The sequence below is a fragment of the Echeneis naucrates genome, chromosome 13 (genome assembly GCF_900963305.1).
Source record: "Echeneis naucrates chromosome 13, fEcheNa1.1, whole genome shotgun sequence".
NCBI lineage: Eukaryota > Metazoa > Chordata > Actinopteri > Carangiformes > Echeneidae > Echeneis > Echeneis naucrates.
In genome coordinates, this window is record NC_042523.1 from 4,220,609 (window position 1) to 4,235,262 (window position 14,654).

At 42.2% G+C, this 14,654-nt stretch overlaps 2 protein-coding genes across 2 annotated transcripts in view; one reads left to right on the forward strand and one right to left on the reverse strand.

Moving 5' to 3' along the window:
- Positions 1-6,054: 6,054 nt before the first annotated feature.
- Positions 6,055-10,928, forward strand: LOC115053140 (creatine kinase M-type-like). Its single transcript, XM_029517707.1, has 9 exons — positions 6,055-6,159; positions 7,248-7,360; positions 7,485-7,581; positions 7,852-8,006; positions 8,471-8,603; positions 8,711-8,882; positions 9,161-9,284; positions 9,454-9,643; positions 10,212-10,928. Exons 2-9 carry the CDS (start codon positions 7,268-7,270, stop codon positions 10,388-10,390), a joined length of 1,143 nt encoding a protein of 380 aa, XP_029373567.1. The 5' UTR covers positions 6,055-6,159; positions 7,248-7,267; the 3' UTR covers positions 10,391-10,928.
- Positions 10,916-14,654, reverse strand: part of LOC115053139 (MAP/microtubule affinity-regulating kinase 4-like) — a 44,095-nt gene continuing 40,356 nt past the window's right edge. The window contains exon 17 of the mRNA XM_029517706.1: positions 10,916-14,397. Coding sequence (XP_029373566.1) covers positions 14,064-14,397 — 334 coding nt within the window. The 3' untranslated portion in view covers positions 10,916-14,063. The remainder of the gene's footprint in view (positions 14,398-14,654) is intronic.

The window sequence follows — 14,654 nt, forward strand, 5'->3', positions numbered from 1 at the left end:
AGCAACTGACTGCAGTGGGTGTGCAGGCAGGGCAAAGCCTTATAAGGTCACTTGTCCCTGGGGGAACTTTTCCAGGCCCTCCAACACAACCCTCCTTGGTAACCTGGGCTTGTGGCAAAAACATTGTATCAAATAATATATATAACATACAAATTTTCAATTTATTTATTGTTTATCTTTTGTATCTGCTGATTATATAATATACACTTAACTAAGAGTTGCGCAAACCATCTTCTTTTATTGGAAGGCTTAGAATTTTCAGTCGCAGGGAAGCAAATGAAATAGCGGCAAAAGAGACATTCTAACAATAAAATCTGATGTGTGATGTGATGTGATTTGATGTGACTCTGCTGTCAGGTGTCGACTTGAGATGAGTCTCCACAGGCCTGTTGTCGTCCCTCTCTGGTCACCCAGGTCTGCATACTGAGGGCTGGCTAGACTGCCAATAAGGTGGATTTCATTATTATATTAGTTTTTTATGAATCATCGACAATAGCTCGAAATGGCTTCATGGGATATTTGCAAACATCTTAAACTTCAACCTTTTTTATTTTGTATCTATTATGCCTTTGCAACTCCGTTGATATAGAATATCAGGCCATCGTACAAATCCATACTGATCCCAGATGTTTGTTATAGTGTTTTATCCTGGCAGGAGTTTGTTCTGCTGAAATAACTGAAGCAAAACCTGACAGTCAGCGGTATTGTAACTGGAGACTTATTGAAGTAAAAAAACAACAGCAACAATAACAACAACAACAAAAACCCCCACCCAGGAGTCCGTCACAGCAGTATTATTGCGATGGCTAAACAATGCGGACGAAGGAGCATGTAGCTGAAAAGCACAGTCTGAGAGAAGCAGGGTTAATCATGCTCATCTGAGGCTGTGTAGTGCACCGGGAAAAGAGAAAGAAGGATTATGGGAAAGCAAGTTTTCATGTGGTTGACTTGCATTTCCATTTCCATATCGAACTAAATTTAAATGTAAATCAATGTTTTATAAGATTTCCTATGAAACATATCTTGTGCAGATTATAAACTATGCCTCTGTAAATTATATTGAAACTAGACGTAAAAAGAGATCTGAGATTATTAATACGAGGTAGAAATAACCAATTAGTGATTATGCTATTCTTTTTAGTACATATGAACACCAAAGAGAAGACACATTTGCCGTTTGGAACAGTTTTGGAGAGAACTACAGCGACCCTCAGACTGGAATTATAGTTCATGCTCACTCTTTACGTGCATGCACAAATTTTCCCCACACTGATTGTCGCTGTCCTTATGTTATCATTTATTTGGTCTTCACACACACACACGCATATCTAAGTGTAATGAGAGATGACCATCATGACTGAATGCAGTGTGCAGCGTCCCAATCTGCAGCAACAACAGCATATCATTACGCTGTCAATGGCTAATTTAACATCAGCGTGAATGTGCAGCCTTAACTATTTAGCTACACACTCCTGCATTTTTGAGAGGGTGTCAGGTTCAAACCTGCTAAGCTGCTAAACACAGATATTGAGATCAGAGTCACTGGGAGACAGAGCTGAGGAGATTCCAGTCCGGATATGTAACACAACTCCTGCCAGCCAATGGACAGTTGAGGGCAAGTGAGATCACTTGATTTATGATTTCTTGATTCATGATTTATGTGAAATGACATCAATGTGACGTTTTTCTCACACATGATCATGTAACTAAACTAAATTAGAAAACCTTATGTTTTACACTTTGTGTGTTCATGGCGTGTGTGCTCTCCACAGCCAGTCAGGGATTATCACCTGTCTGTCTCTTCCCTGCCTTCTTGTTTCTTTGGTCCAAAAAGCTGGAAAGTGGGGAGCATGGTCATGTAACAGAGGATGAGTCGATCAATGAACGGAGGGACAGACACACCAAAGGCTGAGTCGATGCAATTCAATCAGGACAACTGGCATCAGAGATTGCAGGACCTGGTGAGTTGACATTAAAAATAGAAATCAAGGGTTCTCTCCCAGAGACCCTGCCCCCCGCCCCCCACAGTTACTCAGGCAGCTCATATTTCAACGTAAGTTCACCACTGCGAACTTCTCCGAGGGAAAATAAATCACAGAAATTCAAAGTTAGAATAGATCTGTTCCATAAATTAATGCTTTGAGAGACGGCATCATGTTGCTCAGTGCAGATAATTGAGTGTGATTCTTTCAGGACCAGTCAGGCCAGCGAAGTTGTGCTTTTATTTTCTTCCTCTTCCTGTTTTATTTTGTACACATACCACTTCCCCTGTTCCAGGTCTTGTCACTTCCCTCCCCTTGTGTGTCTCACTTTTTGTCACCTTTTTCCATTTGTCTCCCTCCCCTGTAGTATTACAGTGTATTCAGGTATTCCAGCATTCTTGGCTGACTGCCTGTACACTGAAGTTTTTGCAGGTAAAGTCTTTGGATCCATTGCCTGACTCTGAGTTGTGCATGTGAGTGCAGCGTTTGAGTTCGTCTCCTGGTGTGTTCGGGATTTCATCACCCATGCACACAACACATCCAATTCATTTCCCACTGTGAGAGCACAACATTCAAAGCTGCAGCTCTGATCTGTCCTCATATTACTGGTCCTGCTTCTATTTAATATATTATTTATATTTAATATATCCCGTCACTTGAACCTTGCTGCCTGCTGATGAGGTCATCTTATAGAGCCCAGTGATTGTTGAATGCAGGCACCCGAGCTTTGACAGCATTCCTCTGAAGCATCTGGTGGCGGTTTGATAAGAAACAATAAGTAAGGAGTGAAGGCACCAGGAACATGAACCTAATCAGGTAGTATTAGTGCCAGTACCTAACCAAGACATTAGTATTATCATAGTAGTCATAGCAACAAAGATCTACCCTGAATAAGCAGCTGAGTGTATATATTCAGATTGTCTCAGTCAATCCTGTATTTTGCTTAACATACGTGCTGGGAATCAGGATGTGTCACTGCTACAAACACAAATACACAAGCCGACAACCTGGGAACTGAAGTAGCTCAGGATTTATAAAAAGATTATCTTGAATGAGTCAACGCTCTATAAACTTGCTGAATATCGCAAGAATTTATGGGCAGATTTCTCACATAGAATAGATGAAAAAGTAACGCATAGAGAGAAATACACTACTTTTGTTTGAATTTTAGTGCAAAGGCCCAGCATGCTTCCAAGCGGTCTCATTCATGAATCTGAGAAGGAGGGCTGAATGGATGTGAGGCTGTGAGGCCACGTACAGCTGCAGGTGGACATATGGACAGCTAAAAAACTATGTTTTCCTCTTTTCTCCAAAAATGACATCAGACAACCAATTCTAAAAACATATTTAGTATTAACATATCAGTATCATATGATCTCCTTTCCCCATAGCAACCTCAAGCAGATAGTTTTTTTGCACATTTTGCTCCTGAGATTCAGACACTGTTCTTGCTTACATAATTGTCCTAGGTGCCTCTGGAGCTGTTTGGCTCTGTTGTGGATGGGATGGCTGTGTGTGAGGGCATGTGGTGGAGGATACAATGACAGTCTAAACTGGGCTTCTGGCTCAATGCCGCCGTGCTATCCAAGGTAACTAACTGATCTGAATGGGCAGGGGGCGCACGCAGCAAATATCACATGTCAGTCAGCATGACCTTTGAGTTTTATGACATTAGGTTGAATGCAGCGTGATGTTAAATGGACTTTTAACAGACTTTTTGGCTGCTCCAAACCCTCTTTTGTCATTCACAGATAGAAAATGCGCTCAGAAATGTCCCACATTTTGTGGTTTTACATCACAACTGTCACTTAGAGAAGTTTATTGTTTGCTTTCTAATATCACTGCAACACTAATGATAATATTTCATGAAAATTAATGAAAAATATTTCATGAAAATATTGTACTTTACAGAACAACCCTGCATTTTACTTAAAATTTAAATCAAAGTAAATAACTAATAAGCATATACCCTGACAAAACTGAATGCAGAAGACATAACTGAAAATAACTGAATAATAAATAAAAACTGTAAAAATAAATAGGAACAAAAGAAACCTTTGTCATCCAGCTATGTAAGACCTGAAACGTGAGCAATAGAATAGAATTTTAAAATCAATGTTTAATCTAAGTGGAAGTAGGCACAGGCCTCTGTGTTCCAGTATTGAGTTGGACAGCAGCTTTTAGTACAGAGTGGCTGATTCTATTCTAACATGCATGATGATGAGGGATGAAAAGCGACAACAGCTCTAAATACTTTGTCCGAATCAACAATTTGTAAAATGGGGCGACGTGCGTGTGGTGGCTTTTATCATGCAGGAGTAACATGAGCGCTCTGTGAATGGTTATTATGGTAATATGTGTGTGTTCATTCATGTGAGTTGTGTTCGCTGTGGCTGAGCAACATGCAGCAACGCGGAGAAAGACAAATTTGGAAAGCCATGTCTGTGGATGGTCAAAGCACAGCTGTGAAATCGGAGCCTGACTGCCGATTTGGAGCACAGTCGCTCAGACTCAGAGCAGGTGAACACAACCATCACCCATAAAATTCCAGTTACATAAGCAAGCTGAAAAGATACAAATGCACACACATTAACACAGTACGTGTGCTATGTCTCTACCAATGTGGATATGCACCTGACTTAAGGTCCTGGAAAAGGAAACAGTGACATTCAGTCAGCAGGTTGATGACATACTATAAATCAAAAGTCCACATAGTCAAAGCTAGACCTCCATGTGGTTTCGAATAATAACTCAGGTCTACATTCGATATTAATACCATGAAAGTACCAAAAAGCCACCAGAACTTCTGGAACTTCACCACCCCGTTCAACCTCGGCCCAAACCCAAGCCAGCTGGATTCACCATCTAACCTTGCAGGATTTAACTGGCCGTTTAGCTGGAACCTGCATGATTTTCTTTGAATCGCTCAGAAAATATTAAGCCAATCAGCAGAGAGGTACAGAGACCCTTGTTAGAGCTCCAGCGTGAAGAGATGTAAGCGTACCCTGAGATGGTTTCTGCTTAAAACCATTGACATCAACACTTGCTGACATTACCGACATTACCGACCTCAGAATTTTAAGCTGTCTGTGGTCATTTGATATATAAAGATGACAGTGATGATCAGTGGGACAACTTCTTCCTAAATTTCTCTCTCCATATATATATATATATATATAATTTATAAAATCACTATGAATCTTTACAAGTAAGGGTTTATCATTTATCCTGATTGGATCAGCACCCCCTGTGACCAGGATAAATAGATGGCTGCGTCTCTGGTGGTGAATATACATTATAAAAGTGATGAGATGTTATGAAACATTATATCTATATAACATGAAACATTTGACCTCCATCTGTTGTGTTGTGGGGAACCTTGGTCTTATGTGAGCTTGCTGTTTGCGTCACAGTGTTGCTTGGCTCCACCCCATAATTTCCACTCTGTCACATAATCTGTGTGACTTAATATGTCTGTGGGTAAATTACTCAGGTCTATCACATTACTGGTGGGGGATGCAACGATGCTGGCACTTACAAAGCGAAGGTTTAAAATAGTTCGATCTGTGTCTGGGTGAAAAGTGATAATATCCTTCATCAATATTTATGACACTGAGTTCACAGACATTTATGATTGCATGTATGTTTGCCTTCCTCCAACTTGCATAATGTGTTGAGATTGGACAGCCTGCATGTCCCACAAGGAGCAGGGACACATGTCTTAGAATCTCACCTGCAGACATCTCTACTTGTACGGCATTTTACCTAAATGCCTCAATGTGATGGAAGCATTTCGTCTGTCCTGCTTCCTCGGCCCACTGGGGAAACATGGAGGACAGACTCAGTACATAGATCTGCATGCATGTCCACAGACCAAGTGTCCCAACCACCAGAGCAACTTTAAGCAGATGGAGGGTGAAAGGTTGGACTGGGCAGCTGCAGCTGTTGCCTTGTCTCTCATCTCGAGTGTTGTGTGAAGTACGTTTTTGCCTTTTAGAAAATCGCCCAGCCGCTGTGACCAATGAGACAAGGGGACTCCGACTTCTGTCAGCCAATAGGAACACAGCTCTGGGTATAAATACTTAAGTCCATCACCTGACAGAGTTGGGCAACCCCTACATTTGGTGGACAGGATCTGATCCCGGGATCTGTTACCGCTTTCTTTTCTCCTAAGCAGGTAAAAAAAAAAAGAAGCAAAAACAACAAATATCTGTCAGATTCCTCCACTGGACTGTGCAGCGATGAAAAGCTTTTCTCCTCCTGGATCCCTTTTTCCTGATATGGAAACTACTAAAATTTACCGTGATCAGTCTTCCATGAATGCACATTGCAGTTCGAAACTTAGATTTTAGTTTTTTACAAGACTTGATGGAGTGAGTTTGATGGAGGCGGGGGGCTGTGCAGTGTCAATGAAACAGTTGGGGCTATCTGTCAACTGTTGCTGACATCAGCAGGGCACGTACCAGGTTTGAATAGTTGAGCTTGATTTAGTCATGTAACTTATGGAGCCGTGCATGGTGCTGAGGCAGCGGGCTCTCAGTGTTATCGCTAAACTGACACAAATGAATTTCGAGAGCTTGAACTGGAAATAGACGCAGATTTAGGTTTGCAAGCTGTCAATCTCTTTCGAGCCATGCACGTCCATTCTGACTGCTGAGAACTCGCTTTGCCATTTGTGTTTACAGAATGTGAATTTATGTGCTGGATCATCAAGTTCCAAAGCCTGTGGAACAGACGATAGAAGGATCAAATACTGCTGAGAATAAAAAAAAACAACAACTAAATATGTCCCAAGAAAAAATGTCTAGGGCCAAATTTACCGCTCTTTTTTTCGGTGTTAAAAACATAAGGTCATTTCGAAGGTCAGTGTGTCTCATAGTAAGTAAGTAGGTAACCCTGCCATCTTTTCTCCTCCTGCTACATTACTTCAGTCTGAGCTTTACACAATGAGAAGGGAAGTGTAGTTGGGGGCAGAGACTTGAGAGGAGGGGAGGGCTAGAAGGCAACAGGTGGTGGAGAGGGGGCACAGTCTCATTATTACCAACACGGGACAGAATGAAAAGGTATCTTCGCTTCAACTGACATGAAATCATCCGACTGCCTTGTTTTGTCAGAGGCTTTTCTGTTTTACCGTGATGAAGAAAGTGATATAAATCATTTACTGGTTCTATTTTATCTCACCACCAGAACCCATTGAATTCAGTTGCAGCCTATACTCACCTCTATTGTAACCCTAACCCTAACCCTATTGTTCTCTTCTCTCAGACAGAGAAAGAACCGCAACCATGGCAAAGAACTGCCACAACGACTACAAGATGAAGTTCTCCCTGGATGACGAGTTCCCAGATCTGTCCCAGCACAACAACCACATGGCCAAGGTACAAACCCCACTGTGGCGTTGTCTGTTCACGGCTTTTTGATCACTTTCGCTGTCACACAGCAGACTTTGAAAGTCATGCGACTGCGTCATCGCCAACCTATGTTGTGCGTCATCTGCTGCAGGTGCTGACTAAGGAAATTTATGGCAAGCTGAGGAGCAAGTCCACCCCTAGCGGCTTCACCCTGGATGACGTCATCCAGACTGGTGTTGACAACCCTGGTAAGAGAGAGCGAGCAGGATTGGCACCTTTAGGAGACATGGAATACCATTAAGCGAACCGTTCATCATTAAATTAGGTGTGCTATCACATTTTTACAGGACACATTTGGCAGCTTTTCTTTGGTCCCACAATTTTGTATATGTCCAATAACTCCATGTCCTTTAGTGGTACAAAGACAAACACCAACTCTTTGTGCAAATACATGTATCTGTGTTCAAAGTTTGCTCACCATGCTGTACCTTCTTTCCCTCATCTGTGCTGTTCTCAAGGCCACCCCTTCATCATGACCGTGGGCTGCGTTGCTGGTGATGAGGAGTCCTATGAGGTCTTCAAGGATCTGCTGGACCCCGTCATCTCCGACCGTCATGGCGGATACAAGCCCACCGACAAGCACAAGACTGACCTGAACTTCGAGAACCTGAAGGTAAAGAAAAAAAATGCACCGATCACGTTTAGCGGAAATTAGGCTGTTGATAGGTCAACGCATGGTCCAGCCCATCTTTCACATTAGGACTGTGCTATATTATATCACGGTTAAGGCCAATAAGTTCAAGAAATTATTTTCTGAGGCAATATTTATAGCTTCGGGAAGTAAAATATTGATCCACAGCTCAGCAAACACACTTTCTTTAACGTGGGCATAATTTTTTCAGAAACTGGGAAGTGTGATTTTAGACTCAACCAAATCTCAGATGCACTTGTTGCATTTCCTTTCATTACACGGTACTTACAATACCGTGATATTTTGTCTAGAAGGCAAATCGGCACCCGTCTTTATCCATTCATTTTGTTTTAATGCCTGTTAATTTCTTTAAAACAAGATGACACGTGAGCATCATAAATCATTTTTAACAAACGTGTCTCTGTTGTGTTTCTGTCTTCTCCCAGGGAGGTGATGACCTGGACCCCAACTACGTGCTGTCCAGCCGTGTCCGTACTGGACGCAGCATCAAGGGATTCACCCTGCCCCCCCACAACAGCCGTGGAGAGCGCAGAGGCATTGAGAAGCTGTCCATTGAGGGTGACTGTCAAACTAATGAAACTAAAGCCAATCTGTCAGTTCAATTTATTTCCAGGCAGCACATTTATTTGTGAGTGAGCCTGACTTTCATCTGTCTCCCATCTCAGCTCTGGCCAGCCTGGAAGGCGAGTTCAAGGGAAAGTACTACCCCCTGGAAGGTATGTCCGACGCTGAGCAGGAGCAGCTGATTGCTGATCACTTCCTGTTTGACAAGCCCGTTTCCCCCCTGCTGACCTGCGCTGGTATGGCCCGTGACTGGCCCGACGGCAGAGGCATCTGGTGAGAAACGCAGACACTATGAATGGAACATCAGATCAGAGCACTTTACTGGGGCGCTCTCTGGTCAGAAACTATATGCAATACCCAACAATAAAATCAGATTTCATGGACCTGCATAAACATGAATATAAGCAAAAACAAACAAACAACCACAGACAACCCTTCTCTGCTGACCTTCATCCCAATCTCACATACACTGAATCCGTTGAGTGAGCGATGAGCTTTTCCAGCTTCATAAAAAGTGAGAGAAACTGAGAAGCTGGACTTTCTTCCCCCAGGCACAACGACAACAAGACCTTCCTGGTCTGGGTGAACGAGGAGGATCACCTGCGTGTCATCTCCATGCAGAAGGGCGGCAACATGAAGGAGGTCTTCAGGCGCTTCTGTGTTGGCCTGCAGAAGGTATTGGCACAAGCATTCATGCATGTGGTCCCATCAGTGCACAGTAATGCATACAGGACATTTCAATTCAGTTCAAGTTTTTGTGAGAAAAACAACTTTCTTCATCGATAGCAGTCAGATGTACTCATTGTTCAGCGACATCTATGCATTTCCTCTTACTTCTTTTCAGATTGAGGAAATCTTCAAGAAGCACAACCACGGATTCATGTGGAATGAGCATCTTGGTTACATCCTGACCTGCCCCTCCAACCTGGGAACTGGCCTGCGTGGTGGCGTGCACGTGAAACTGCCCAAGCTCAGCACACATCCTAAGTTCGAGGAGATCCTGACCAGGCTGCGTCTGCAGAAGCGTGGCACAGGTGCTGAAACAAAAATATTATCATGACATCTCTTCTCAGAGAAGCTTTGAGAGTTCAGGTTTTAGCCCACAACAACCATGAACAACAAACCTTTGACCAAACTATCCAACTTAGAAAAGGAAGTGAAAAGTTCGGGAAGTTCCTCTTGTTGTTTTGATGCCAAATCACAAGCTATGAAAATGAAGTTAACTATTAAGATCAAATCAGAATCCCCTTCAGTCCAACGTTACATTCAGCCAGTGAAACTGTAATACTCAAAATAAAAACATACATAACTAAATGAGTAAAACTGAAAAGAACACGTAAAAAAAAAAACAAACAAAAAAAAAAACTTTCCTCCAGAGCAGTATCAGCAGCTCAACAATTTTCTCCCTAGAACTAACTCAAATGTTTACTTTGTTGTCATGAGAGAGGACTGTGATTGGATAAACATCATCTCCTCTGCTTCTCATTGAATGAGCTCTGAACTGGTTCTCTGGACTCATCGTACATATATCCACTGTACATTTCTCCTCCTGTTGCCTCTCCTGACAGTGGACTTCTTCTTTTCCCCGTCTTCTCCCTCCAGGTGGTGTGGACACTGCCTCCGTGGGTGGTGTGTTCGACATCTCCAACGCTGACCGTTTGGGCTCCTCTGAGGTGGAACAGGTCCAGCTGGTGGTTGATGGTGTCAAATTGATGGTTGAGATGGAGAAGAAGCTGGAGAAGGGAGAGTCCATTGATGGCATGATCCCCGCCCAGAAGTAAACTGAACATCCAAGGAAATGACTGAATGACTGTCTGTGTTTGTTTTTTTTATATGATAAAAAAAATGAACAGGTAGCCTAATTGGAAATTTATCTTACCGGTTTTGGCCAAATGGCTACTCTCTGTTTACATCGTTCCGTCAGGAGGACACTTTTCTCTAATCCTTTCTTTCTTACTTCAGTTAATCTGATGTACCTTTCTTGCTTTTTCTTTGGTTCCCTTTCTGAACTTCTGTCACTTTAATCATTGCTCTGCCCATCACTCCTGTAACATCCTGGGATCAATCCATGCATAGTCTGGTCGTCGCTATGTATACACACCAAATTGATTTTTTTTTTTTTTTTTGGTTGCAAAATATAATTGGACAAATTAAACTAAGCCCCATGTAAAAATAAAACCTGTCTTTTGTTTTAAATGAATGGATTATCATAACATAATTTGCACTGGACACACACTACAGACCTGGGGTCCCACGTTAAATACCTGAAGTCCATATTGGAGAGAAACATGACATCAAATATTAAAGAGGTTGAAAGTCTTTATTTTTGTGTCACACATTACTTCCTAGGAGACATGCAGGATTGCAGGTTGGTCATTTCCATAATTTCAGCCCATAAGTTAAGTTTTGTTGATAACAGTGACATCTTCAAACACACTATACAACAGAACTGTAGCCTTAAAGCATGGCCCTAACTGTATCTATAGAACAGGTTCCGAGAGTGAGGCCAAGTTGTACAGAAAACAACCCCCCCCCGCCCGAAAAAAAAAAAAAAAAGAAAAAGCAAAAACTAGCCCTAAGACACAGCTTCACATTTTCAGACAGTGGTGGACAAAGTGCTGCAGCTGAAATCTCCCACAAAATGGATCAACATGTCGGCCTTACAGCTGTAAAGCTCACAAACCTGCTGTAACGTCTAACTTTTTCATTTCTACATCAGTATTTAGTTAGAGCCTGCATATTTTGAAAGTACACGTTATATTTGCTTTGCTTTTAGGAGTTACAATATAAAAGGTACAATAACCATTTGATTTTGGACTCAGTGTCAATGCAACAACACGCGATTGAAGTAGCACTCAGTTTTTGTTGACTTTTGATATTTAGTTCACGGTAATACAATGACATTAAAACCTTTTATAACAAAAAGGTCAAAGGCCAACTTTACTGCAATGTCATCATGTTTCACATAAACACTCCTGGTTGTTACTAAACAGCGTTACTCTGCTTGGCGATGAGTCTGGTTTTAAATGAAAGTGCAAGAACTGAACATCATTAAGGGTCACACTCTTAATGTAAACCTCTAAGTGACTGTAAATGTTGCATGCGTTTGAGTTACATCGGCTGGATGAGGCAGCAGTCTGAGTGGTCAACAGTCATTCACCTCTGATTGGTAACAGACTAAACTCTACAGTTTATGTATCAAAAGGTTTAAAACACAAATGTGATACTTGACAAAAGTATACAGTAAACAAAATTTAGTGGAGGGAAATCACCATTAAGATTTTTTCTAATTAGTTGTATTTTTTTTCTTGTTTCTTTGACTGGCACCTCCACCTGGAAAACTCAAAACATCTCCAGTTAGCTTTACTGGGAAAGTGAATGACGCCAAGAAGCCCTTTTCGGTAGGAACACATAAATAAGTGAAAGAGAAGCATTCAGAGTGCCAATTATTCACTTCAATTGGCTTAAGATCTGTCAAAAAAATCTGATTTCTGGAAAATTTAATAACTGAAAAATGCAGATGTGTTAAAAACTCTGCTCTAACAGTACAATGTGACCTCAGTGAAAAAGCGAAATAGTGCTGAACAAGTAAAAAATAAAAAAAATAAAAACAAAACTATATCAAAATTAAAAAACAAAACAAGGAGCTCTATTAAGTCTTAGTCAAAGCTTTTTCAAGTCTCAGCTCTCAGCTCTGTGGCTGTATTGCACTGAACTTTAAGGCCCACCTCACTTAGGAGAGATCTGTTGCATTAACTAACATAAAACATTTGATGATCACGTGGGATCAGGATCAGTTTTCCTGCATTGAAATTCTTCAGTTTGGAGAGTTGATGTGTTAAATTAACATGACACCAGATAAAAAATTTAAATCAGTCACAAATAAAAGTGACGAAAATGACTAGTACTCAAATTTAACAGATGCTGAATTTTTATGGCATAAATGATGGTGAGCAAACATTTAATATGCGCAGAAAACCTGATGATGATGATGATACTGGGTAAAAAATTGTTTAGTTCCACGGTGACTTCATGTACTTGAGCTGATATTGTTTGAATAGGATACTGGTCTCTGAATGGTTTTCTAATGTGCAGCACAGGCCAAAAGTTTGGACACACCTTCTCATTCAAATGAATAGGAAAGTGTGTCCAAACTTTTGGCCTGTGCTGTACCTCAACTAAACCTGCTGAGCGGAGATCATTTAATTTAAGTTTTAAAAATCTGATGTGGTTCCTTGCGCAGATCCAACTCTAGATGAGAAAATCCTCTAAAATAAATACAGAGCCGCTGAAACATCCTGTTGTGAAATAGGATAAGGCTTTTGCTTGTTATGGAAGGAAGCAGGATCAAAACACAGAGAAGTTCAGTGTCTGTAAGGAGTGGAAACTTGGCTCAAAATAGGAGGTTTTCAACAGTACGACATTTCAGCTAAGGTACTGTGTTATCAGAAGGGTTGCCAACCGTCCCTTGGAAAACAGATTGGGCTTAAAAAGGACGCACTTTGTCCCATATTTCTGTGTGGATAGAACTAGTCAGTAAAACATGTTTTCATCCCTCCCATGCCAGGAGGGGTGAAGACAATCAGGTTGGCCGGCCCTGCCGACTAGGTGTCCCACATTTATTTTTCAGGGAGTTGGCAACCCTTGCTACCGGGCAGCTTTGCTCGTCTCTTACAACTCACATGCCAGCTACTAACAGTGTGAATAACCAGCAGTGAGGACATTTTACCAGAAATGGTGCAAACAAACATCAAAATCCCAAATGAGCAGTAAAATGGACCTTGTCAATGGATGGGGCAGAGAGGCCGCAGCGTTTCATTCACTCTGTTCCAAGTCTCTGCAATTTTCTGCATGTCTCCCTCTCGAGGCTGGAGGTCAGACTGCGCCCTCACTCCTTCATTTTGTGACATCTGCTCCCCAGGACGACAACAATTGTCCATTTTAAAAGCATTAATGAAAGAAAATAAAACTTAAAACATTTTAACATTTTTTTTTAAATAGCAGCTCTTTAAAAAAGAATGATGACAAATATGGTACATTAGGAATAAAAAGAACATCAGAGTATCCGTTTCCATTAGTCAGACACACCATCCTCATCAACATGAAGTATGAAATCATCAAAAGAACAAACAAACAAAAGTGTAGCTCTGTGGGCTCACATAATGTGGAGGTGGTGTCATGTTTAAGCATGAGTCGTGGGTCGCTGGCAGCTCCAAGGTCAGAGGTCATTATAAGTCTGCTGATGGCGGTCTATGCGGGTCTGTGATTGGTGGCATTAGAGGAAGAGGGTCTTTGGCAGAGGTGAGGCATTGCTAGCCACGTCAAAGGAAGTGGAGGGCAGGGAGAGAGAAGAGGCAGGGTTTGCGTCTGCCTCATCGCTCCTTATCATCCCAATTCCTCCTCATTCATTAATTTATCCTGTCCGTCATCAGTTTTCCCCACTTCCTGCCGCCCTCAGAGCTCCAACTCCTTGGACACTTTGGTGGCGATGTCTCTGAAGGCTAACGGAGCCCCCCACAGGCGCTTGAACCTCACGCCACTGCTCTGGCCCAGCCCGCTGGGCAGCTGGCAGACCTCAGCCTCAAAGGCCACCCGGGCACCCGCTGCTCCATGGGTGCAGGACAGGAGGAAAGGCCCAGCCAGATGGACCTGACAGCCACAGCCCTGCGCCGCCTCACGCAGCGCTAGCACCACTTCGGCTGGGTCGCGAGGGCTCCGCACCCTCACATCCCAGCCGCATCGGGGGGTCCTGGGCTCGGCCGCTTTCTGATGCCCAGATAGATGGCGACTGAAAGAAGGGGGCAAGGATAGGAAGGGAAAGGGAGGGTGATGCAGATGGGGGATGGATCAAAAAGAATTATGAAGAATTAAAGCAGAGGGGACAAAGTTCATGAGATGAGATATAAATAGAGAAGCATTGAGAAATAGATGTGAGGATGAAGGAGATGTTTGTGTATTTAAATTAGATTAATGTGTGAAGGGAAAAGTGCAATGGTTGTACGCATGAGTTATATGAATGAATGAATGAAAGATTAGGGAAAGGGG

Bases quoted from the DNA above. Each gene is read 5' to 3' on its own strand.
- LOC115053140 (XM_029517707.1), top strand. From the start codon at position 7,268: ATGGCAAAGAACTGCCACAACGACTACAAGATGAAGTTCTCCCTGGAT. The intron at 8,007-8,470 runs GTAAAGAAAAAA...GTCTTCTCCCAG, and splicing joins TGAACTTCGAGAACCTGAAG to GGAGGTGATGACCTGGACCC. The intron at 9,644-10,211 runs GTGCTGAAACAA...TTCTCCCTCCAG, and splicing joins TCTGCAGAAGCGTGGCACAG to GTGGTGTGGACACTGCCTCC.